Source organism: Notothenia rossii, assembly GCF_949606895.1.
Source record: "Notothenia rossii genome assembly, chromosome: 3".
Classification (NCBI taxonomy): Eukaryota; Metazoa; Chordata; class Actinopteri; order Perciformes; family Nototheniidae; genus Notothenia; species Notothenia rossii.
Genome location: NC_136901.1, coordinates 7,813,602 through 7,823,793, shown reverse-complemented (window position 1 = coordinate 7,823,793; position 10,192 = coordinate 7,813,602). Strand labels below are relative to the sequence as shown.

Genomic DNA, 10,192 nt, shown 5'->3' with positions numbered 1-10,192 from the left:
CCTGGTAATGAACCTGGTTCTGAAAAAGGACAGTTTAAACCCAAATCCCCCCTTTGACATGGAAGCAGGTGGATTTAACTTAAAGACAAAGAAATAAATTAATACAAACAAATATTTGTGTTAGCTGTGCTACAATTTTCAAGACATATCAGATTAGAAGCAAATATGGAGTTGACCATCTAAATGAAATGTGTGGTGTTAATAATTTGCACATTTGACTGCAGCCGGACTGAAGGTGAACTACTGCAGGTGAGGTGCAGTGTAAATGTTTGACCCTGTGAGGCTGTGGCCATCACTCTGTAAATAATAACAATTGCTGTCAGTTATGTACAGTGGCTGAGAGGTGCAATCGACAATTACAACGTGTGAAACACTTTTAAAAAGCTTGAGACAAATTTACATTTTCTAAAATAAAATTACATTAGCAAAACACTTTTACCAAAGAAAAAACGATTTAACATTAACAAAAACAAATTAAGAAGATGCGAAACACTTTTGCAAAGCTAGAGACAAATTTAAAAAAAACACTTTAACATTTCACGAAACACTTTAACATTTCATAGAGTTTTGCATCTTCTTACATTGTTTTTTCTTTGGTAAAAGTGTTTTGCTAATGTAATTTTGTTTTATAAAATGTAAATTTGTTTATAAAAATGTAAATTTGTCTCAAGGTTTGTTAAAGTCTTTCACACTTTGTAATTGTCGATTGCACCTCTCAGCCACCGTAGTTATGTATTCCTTTTACCTCCAGTTCGGACCCTGGCTCAGAATCCTCCAGCAGAGGCACCGCTCTGTGCACCTTTACAAACGAAATAAAACGTGATTAAACATGTAAATGCTAGACTTCTGCACAACGTTAAACATGGCCTTACCTCACCTGCACTCAGGTATTTTACAGGTCAAATGCACATGAGGTGCAGCTAGAGGAGATTATATTACCCTGCACAGGATAAATTATACAAGTCAATAATATCTTTATGTTAAAGCAGCACAACAATATAACTCCATCCCAGCAAGAAGACTACACATGTAGTCTTTTTAAAACTCATTTAAAAGCAACAAGCTCATACATGTGATGCAATGGTGCCACCTAGCGGTCAAGTGTGATACTGCCCCATCCAGTGATGGAAAATACCTGCAGCTATGTTGGGAATTTCCACAGGGCATGCCTACCATCTTCTGGGGAATTGCGGAATTACAATGAGTCACTTTTTATGACCTGTTGCTCTTAAGGTGGACTTCCATAATGTATCCCAACAGAGTGATCAAGTGACGTCAAAAAGTTACGCACTGACCCACAAATGGTGCCAAAAAGCTGTCATGGACTGTTTAAAAATTACACAACACTTAAGTGACCTTATTTGGATATTTTCACATGATTTTGTTATAGATGTTACTTTATTTAATCAGAATGTTGTAGAGATGTCTATATGATTCTTTAAAAAGGACTTTCCCTTAATGTTTTATCTGCTGTGAATCACTTGTTTGGGGTGTCTTTAATACGGTGTATTGCTTTGCCAGGTATTTTTTATGATACTCCTGCAAACTCGTCCTCTCTGATGGAGAGAAGCAGCAGTCCGGACGGGTGGGGGGAGTAGCCGGAGGACAGGGGCTCCTCTCCCCTTGGTTTGAGTAGAGAAGCAGCCTGAATGGAGAGCCGCTCCACCTTAAGACCTCAGCGGCCCCTCTCTGCTCCCTCTCCCCGGGCAGCAGAGCCTCGCAGCCCGGCCACGGAGCACCACAGCCGGCTTGGCATGAAGGAAGGTGAGTACGACTCCTGGAGACTTGGTTACCTCTGGATCTGCTGCCATCTCCCTCTCCTGTTGCACTACAACACATCCTCCACTGCTGCCTGTCGACCTGAGTTATGTTTACTCAGTTTAGAAAGCAGTGGCACACTTTGAGGTTATCATATCATAAATGAATAATCAGTTAACATATGATTCATATGTTTAAGTCATATTAGTCCCGGGTAATGACTGTACATGTACATCTTGTGACAGTCAGAATGAGAAAACATGTCTCTGCCCAAAGCTCTCTGTCCTCCACAATGATTGATTATATGGCAACGCGCCAGGTCGCTGGTGCGCACGGGATTTGGCCAGTCTTAGATCAAAGAGCCCTTAAGAAAGGGGTGGTCCTGAGGCAGGGGGATATAAGGAGGGACCTGCTCTGATCTGACTGAAAGGCAACAGCAGAGAACAGAGTAAACGGGCCAGCAGAGGAAGAACCTGCCCTGAACTCACACACAGAGCTGGAAACTGAAACATCTGCTGAGAGAAACAGACCTGTTGGATTTACTGCCGACATCCAGCTTTTATTTGTACTTAATAAAAGGATTTTTTTCTGCAACAAGTCCGCCTTGCACATACATTTGAATGAGTTTTTCACTGGATTTGATCCCTTTTTAGTCTATACGAGTGTGCGTAATTTTGGAGACAGTTTTGTGGAAGTTCAAAGACTTTGCTTTTGTAGCTGATAGTGGAAAACCTTTTAAAGGATTTATTTGCTTCCTCGTAGAGGCTTTACTCTCAACTTGTTTTTACACTTGTTGGATTTCACAGCTTTATGATGAGTTTTTTGCACGTTTCCATTGGTTTATTCGTCGCTCTCTGCGTCAGCGGGGTGCTCAGCGCCTGGGAGGAGAGCACCGTGGTCCCGGTCCGGCTAGACCCAACGGCCCGGTGGAAGAGCGAAACCGAGTCGTGGCGGACTCTTTCCGCGGAGGAGCAGGAGAAGGAGGCGGAGATGAGGGAGTACAGGTTGGACGTATTTGGCAAAGAGCTGGTGTTGCAGCTAGAGCCTGACCAGACCTTCTTGGCGCCGGGGTTTGTCTTCCACATTGTGGGGACTCCTGAGTCCGAACCCACACAGGAACCAAAGAGCGGAGCCGAGCCGAGCTGCTTCTTCTCCGGCACGGTGAACGGAGAGGATCACTCCGCCGCGGCGCTCAACCTGTGCCACGGGCTCAGGGGCGGATTCTACTTTCAGGGAGAAGAGTATTTCATCCAGCCCCAAAACTCTAATGACTTCACGGGCACCGAGGAGGATGTCCACACGATCCGCCGCAGAGGTCGGGCAGCTCTGGCTGAGGAGGGGAGCTCAAAGTGCGGGGTCAACGAGGACGAGGCGAGGGTGCCAACAAATCTGGAGGAAGAAGCCCAGCACGGAGCAGCTAACGCAGAGCAGACAGGTGAGCTGCAGGAACACTTTACGCGCTTTTACGCATTTCAGAAAGCTCACACTATCCAAGCAACAACCTTATAAAAGTGGCCAAAAAAAAAGAAAGCGAGTTTTATTTGTATTATATTTATTTATGTCAAAATGTCAACTTATCTAAAGCTTTACACAAAAAATAAGCCTCACTTTTATGAGTAGTCAAACTGCTGTCAGCTGGAGTTGTGCCAGGCTGCACAGCATGCCCAATGGACCCAGCTACCTTTTTTGACAGCGCCGTCTACGCACTACCAGAAATGAGGAAGGGAGGGAAGAGAGGGGGGTCGAGCCTCTCCAAGGGGAAAGAGGAGGAGGCGTGACGGAGGAAGGGGAGGGGAGCAGCGAGGTTGGAGCCAGCCAGAGTCCGGCGGTGCTGAGACGTGTAAACTCGCCTCCTGGTACAACTCGCACTGGCAGGCATTTCACCCCCCTCCAGAAAGGATTTTCCTCCCCTTCGATTAGTTTTCCACCAGAGAAGGTCATTTTAGGAATGTGAACCCTGCGGAGGAGGAGCCTCCGGTGGTGGTGTGACGCTGAGTCATCCCTCTGAATAAAACCCTTTGTAGAGCTGAAACATAAAAAGTGCAGTAAAATCAGGAGTGTAATATAATAGCTGCTCACATGACCTTTGCACCCGGTTTGACCTCTTTCTCTCCTCCCCTCAGCTCACCACAGGAGCAGGCGCTTTGTCTCCACACCTCGCTACCTGGAGATCATGCTGGTGGCTGACCAGTCCATGGCTGAGTTCCACGGCGCCGGCCTGAAGCCCTACCTGCTGACCATCATGGCCGTGGCCTCCCGCCTCTACCGCCACCCCAGCATCCACAACTCCATCAGCCTGGCGGTGGTGAAGCTGCTGGTGGTGTACGAGGAGGAGCGAGGCCCCCAGGTGTCCTCCAACGCCGCCATGACCCTCCGCAACTTCTGCCAGTGGCAGCGGCAGCACAACCCGCCCAGTGACCGCCACCCCGAGCACTACGACACCGCCGTGCTCTTCACCAGGACGGTGAGTCAGAGGAGGAGTGGAGCAGAGACAGTAACAGAGGAGATAAAGGAGAAGTCAGACATTAACTTTGCTCTCTGTTTGCATGTTTAGGATCTGTGTGGCGCCCACTCCTGTGACACTCTGGGCATGGCAGATGTCGGCACAGTGTGTGACCCTGACAGAAGCTGCTCTATTGTGGAGGATGATGGCCTTCAAGCTGCATTTACTGTGGCGCATGAACTTGGTAAGTAGAAGTAGAGTTAGAAATGCTTCTATATCAAAATCAGAATCAGATGTATTGCCAACACATACAAGAAACATGCTATGGTGCAGACATAAACACATAATGAGGAAATAAGTTGTTAAAAAAGGAGCAAATGGACCTTTTTTTCCTTTGATTGTAGCCTTTGCAGATGATTTACATACACAAACCTATACAACACACTACAGGAAAGGGAAAACCCCAAAAAGCATAATAGGCTGTCTTTAAATAATTTCCTCTCTGTCCTGCAGGTCACGTCTTCAACATGCCTCATGATGACGCCCAGATGTGCTCCGGGGTCAACGGTGCCCACTGGGGCTCCCACATGATGGCCTCCACCCTGTCCAACCTGGACCAGCAGCAGCCGTGGTCCCCCTGCTCCGCCCTCATGGTCACCACCTTCCTGGACAACGGCCACGGTCAGTGTCTGCTGGACAGGCCGGTCAAACCGCAGCCCCTCCCCCAGCCTCTGCCGGGCACCGTGTACGACGCGGACTACCAGTGCCGGCTGACCTTTGGGGACGACTCCCAGCACTGCCCCGACCTGAGCACCACCTGTGCGGCCCTGTGGTGCACCGTCACCACGTCCAATGGTCTGCTGGTGTGCCAGACCAAGAACTTCCCCTGGGCTGATGGGACTTCCTGCGGCCATGACAGCTATTGCTTGGCCGGGCAGTGTCTCACCAAGAGCCAAGCCGCCAAACACCAGGTAGGAACTAGCCTCCAGAAGTGTTAGCCTCCAGAAGTGTTAGCCTTTAGAAGTGTTAGCCTCGTAATTATTAGCCACCATAATTATTAGCAACCATAATTATTAGCCACCATAAGTATTAGCGTCCGGAAGTACTGAATCAGATTTGTAATGCTCATGTCTCTGGTGCTTTCAGACTCCTGTCAATGGCGGATGGGGGCTTTGGGGTCCGTGGGGTGACTGCTCTCGAACCTGCGGCGGGGGGGTACAGTATTCCTTCCGCTCCTGCGACAACCCTTTGCCCAAAAACGGGGGCAAGTACTGCGAGGGGAAGAGGATCCAGTACCGCTCCTGCAACACAGAAACCTGCCCCGATAGCAACGGTGAGACATACTTTCTATCACAGGAATAAGATTGAAGAGATGTTCTTGAACCAAACTGAGTGTTTCTCAGGAAGAAGGGATGTTTTGATGTTTCTTGCACGTTGGTGTGAAAGTTAGCATGCTCAACCTGCAGTAAATCTGACCCCCGCTCTGTTTTCTTTCTCAGGCCTGTCTTTCCGCGAGGAGCAGTGCTTGGCGCACAACGACATGTCGGCCCAGGTGTCTCTGGGTTCAGGCGAGGGAGTCGAGTGGGTGCCCAAATATGCCGGAGTTTCACCCAAAGACCGCTGCAAGCTGGTGTGCAGAGCCAAGGGCACCGGATACTTCTTTGTCCTCAAATCTAAGGTGAGAGGGGTTGGATTACACTGATAAACTGAGGTGGAAGAAGCATTCAATGTTTCCTATAATAATTATGTTCCTCTACTTAAATAACATTTTGTAGGACTTTTACTTGTAATGTAGTATTTCAAGATCATAGTTTTTGTACCTTTACTTAAGAAAAGGATCTGAGTACTTGATCTCATAACTCTTACCTGTGCAGACCTGCAATCTGAAGAATCAGCTGTTGTAATTTCCCTCAGCCCCAAGGCAAAGACTTTGACTTGTTTGTGACTCATATGTAGCTCCATGCAGAGTTGGTAGGGTTAAAAAATAAATTAAAAATCTGATCCCTTTACAACACAATATACTATTTGTTTGTTTTTTAGTTAGTAATCGTGCTAGTAATCCCCAAATATATTTTTTTTACTAGTAACCTGATAGAGTAATCCATTACTTCCATGACTCTACCTGACTCTAACCTCTGTCTCTCTGCTGCCCCCAGGTGGCTGACGGGACCCCCTGCAGCCCAGACTCCACCTCGGTGTGTGTCCAAGGCCAGTGTGTGAAGGCCGGGTGTGATCGTGTCATCGGCTCCAACCGGCGCTTCGATAAGTGTGGAGTGTGTGGAGGAGACGGATCGACCTGCAAGAAAGTGTCCGGCTCTCTGGAGCGTGCCAGGTAAATATATCTCACGCACAAATGTCTATATAAAGTATAAATATTGGATACTTCCGTCTCTCTGTACACACCAATTTGTTGTGCCTCAGTCTGAACTCTGTCACTCTCTGTTTCAGGCCTGGGTACCAGGATGTTGTCACCATTCCTGCCGGCGCCACCCACCTGGACGTGAAGCAGCGCGCCCCCGGCAACGGTCGTAACGACAACAGCTACCTGGCGGTGCGCCGGCAGGACGGCACCTACCTGCTGAATGGAGACTATAAGCTGATGACCATGGAGACGGACATCGCCCTGCAGGGGGCGCTGCTGCGCTACAGCGGTTCTTCCGCTTCCCTGGAACGCCTCCGGAGCTTCTCCCCGCTCCCAGAGCCCCTCACCATCCAGGTGCTGTCTGTCGGGGAGGCCCCCAGGCCCCGGGTCAAATACAGCTACTTTGCACCAAGACCCAACAACGCTGCCTCCATCTCCAACGGCAATGGAGGCCGCCGGCACTCCATCAACGCCATCAGGGAGGTGGGTGGAGCCGAGTGGACCCTCAGGGAGTGGGGTCCCTGCTCCCAGACGTGTGGCGGAGGCGTGCAGCAGAGGGAGGTGGTGTGTGCGGATCCCCAGGGCCGGCCCTCCAGAGACTGCCCTGAGGAGCTGCGCCCCCTGGCCTCACGCTCCTGCTCTGCCCAGCCCTGCCCCTCCTGGCTCCTCGGGGAGTGGTCGGTGTGTTCAAAGACCTGCGGGCGGGGTTTCCGCAAACGTCAACTGCGCTGCATCGGCCCCGAGGGGCGCACACTGACACACGACAGCTGTGACCCCAAAGAGCGGCCGAGACCCCTGCTGGAACTGTGCAATCAGAGCGCCTGCTGAAGACTGCTGCAGAAAAACACTCTGCCTCCTCTTCTTCCCATGGACAAGCTAAAGAGGCTAATGAATGTTAGCATCCAGAGTCCCACAATGGGTCCTCAATGACTGCAAACTATTTCCCCCTGAATCCATTTTGGGGCCACAGTGGCTCTGCAGCATCACTGGCTCAGCGCAGCACTCAGTGCAGCCTCCCTCAGGAGGAAGGGACTTCCTTGCTGCTTACCGTGACAATGTCATGCTTGTGTGTGAGCGAGTGGGAGAAAGTGTCTTTTGTGTTTTTTTTATGCATGTGTATATATATATGATGTTTGTCCAAGCTGGGCTGGACTGACACATAAGGGGTTTGGGGGGGGAGGTAAATGCAGAGTATATAAAGATAAAATGAAAGAGAAATAGCTCATTCTACTATACATCCCATCCGGTATGGAAAAAAATAGTCAGTGTTTAGTTTATTTATCACAAACCTGTAGCACTTCATCTTTGTTTTGCCAGCGGCACATTGTAACACCCCGTCGTCTCTAAAGGCCTCAGTACTCTGTACTCTGTGCTTTAGCCATATCTAACCCTTCAATGAGGGAACTCTTCAAAGACCAAAGAGGAGTGTGTGTTTGTGTGTGTGTGTGTGTGTGTGTGTGTGTGTGTGTGTGTGTGTGTGTGTGTGTGTGTGTGTGTGTGTGTGTGTGTGTGTGTGTGTGTGTGTGTGTGTGTGTGTGTGTGTGTGTGTGTGTGTGTGTGTGTGTGTGTGTGTGTGTGTGTGGAGACCTAAAGAGGGACTTGTCTCCTGCTACTACTTCATAAGTAAGTCTCTCCTGCCTTCTGCGAAGGCACCCGGTTTCTTTTTTCTACCGAGTCTTTTCCTTTTGTACAGAATATCCAAACATTATTTATTTTTGTACAGCCTGTTAAATATAATCATGTGGCTTTTTTAATATTATTTTGTATTTGTTGTTGAGATCACAGAAGGGAGTAGAATATATAGAGTATTTATACAGTGTTATATAAATATATATATATATATATATATATATATATATTATATATTTATATATATATATATATATATGGTCCTAGGTTCATGAATAAAAGTATCACATTGACTTGTGAAGTGCATGTCTTGTGTCTGTTTGTTGTTGCAAGGTGAACTGATTTGCACTGAGTTATTTTATTTTAACAGTGGAGCTGTTTTAAAGGGAACTCTGCCAATTCTTCTTCTTTAAGAGTTTAAAAACGTAAATGTGTTCCCTCAAAGTGAATGTAGTGTAAATAGCTTTTAAATGATAAGTATGCACTTACATAAAATGAGAATGCATTTTGTAATTCAGGTTTCATCCACTAGATGGCACTATGCCATCGATTATGTTTTGCGCAATTAAAAAATACACTAACATAAAAGATAAACAAATGATAAACATTGCAGGAAAAATTATTGGATGGCTAATTTGGAGCTTCCGCAATTAAAAAAAAAGTAAAAAATCAAAGATCAATATACAAGCAATACATTGAATACAATAATGATGGCAAACTTTGAGAACAACATAGACTAAAAATAAATCAATTTCTCAAAAACACTATTATATTCACAAAATAAGTGTTGTATTTAACCACTGCTTTGTCCTCTTTATACTCCTCTGGGTTGAATTCCCTGCCCCCTAACTTTCTGATCCAAAGTACCTCAACCCCATCACTTAAAATCTGAAGCCTGCATGTGTGGCACTTCCTGTTTGGCCCCGAGGAAGACGCTCCCCGCCTCCTCGACTCCCACTGCAGCAAAAAGGAAATCATTATCCTGCAATTATGGATGGTTAAGAAGAAGATTGGCATGTCTGTAATCAGCATAATGGCATAATGTGTCTGTAAACAAGTCGTGTAGGGCCAGGGCCGTCCCTCCCTACAGGACGATCATGCAGGCTGCATGGGGCCTCACATTGCGCAGGGGGCCTCGCGCATGGGGCCTCGGTTTAGGAGCTTGGCTTGTGCGCAGTTCTCTGCACAGTTCTCCGCGCAGTTTTCAGTGCAGTTCTCCATGCACGCATGATTATTATTATTAGTAGAAGTAGTTTATTTGCATTAATTATATTTTTATCTTTTTGAGGCTAGTATTTTCACTATATTCATTCTGTAGTGCACTATTAAGATCAAAACATATCTTAAGTCTGCTTGAATGATGGATTTCTTGTCTTCATTGGTCCAGAACCTCCCAAAGATGCCACAACAAAAAACTGCTCTGGAGATGTTGTCATTTCTCCACAAACGTGAGTTACAGGAACTGTACCCAAATCTCTGGATTGCCCTCCACATTGCAGTAACTCTTCCTGTTACAGTTGCGTCTGCTGAGAGAAGCTTTTCCAAACTGAAGCTTATGAAGACTTACCTCCGGTCGTCAATGGCACAAGAACGCTTAAGTGGCCTGGCTACCATAACCATCAACACACACTGTTGGCACAGCAGCTATCATACGATGACCTTGTCGATGACTTTGCATCGAGAAAATGCAGACGTATTCACCTGTAAACGCATATCGAACGACATACACGCACATTTACCATTCACCTGAATGTATAAAAAACTGTGACTGTTGATAATAATAATAAACAGGAATTATATTTGGAAAGTAGCCTACTTTGTTTCCAAACTAAAATGTTTCACTCCTGTGGGGGGGGGGGGGGGGGGGGGGCTGGCCCAAGTGCCCAGGGACGGCCCTGTGTAGGGCAAAATGTATACTGCACGCTCTTTTTCGCATTGACAAAGAAAAACCGGCGTTAATATGTATGCAGGTAATTAAACCTTTTTTTTTTATACCTGCT

The 10,192-nt window shown here is 47.0% G+C and overlaps 1 protein-coding gene across 1 annotated transcript; it reads left to right on the top strand.

Moving 5' to 3' along the window:
• The first annotated feature begins 2,200 nt into the window (after positions 1-2,200).
• On the top strand, positions 2,201-8,416 carry adamts1 (ADAM metallopeptidase with thrombospondin type 1 motif, 1). Its single transcript, XM_079673038.1, has 8 exons — positions 2,201-3,193; positions 3,882-4,222; positions 4,313-4,445; positions 4,715-5,172; positions 5,348-5,534; positions 5,701-5,879; positions 6,358-6,533; positions 6,650-8,416. Exons 1-8 carry the CDS (start codon positions 2,569-2,571, stop codon positions 7,389-7,391), a joined length of 2,841 nt encoding a protein of 946 aa, XP_079529164.1. The 5' UTR covers positions 2,201-2,568; the 3' UTR covers positions 7,392-8,416.
• The last annotated feature ends 1,776 nt before the right edge of the window (positions 8,417-10,192 follow it).

Bases quoted from the DNA above. Each gene is read 5' to 3' on its own strand.
- adamts1 (XM_079673038.1), top strand. From the start codon at position 2,569: ATGATGAGTTTTTTGCACGTTTCCATTGGTTTATTCGTCGCTCTCTGC. The intron at 3,194-3,881 runs GTGAGCTGCAGG...TCCTCCCCTCAG, and splicing joins AGCTAACGCAGAGCAGACAG to CTCACCACAGGAGCAGGCGC. The intron at 5,535-5,700 runs GTGAGACATACT...TTTCTTTCTCAG, and splicing joins AACCTGCCCCGATAGCAACG to GCCTGTCTTTCCGCGAGGAG.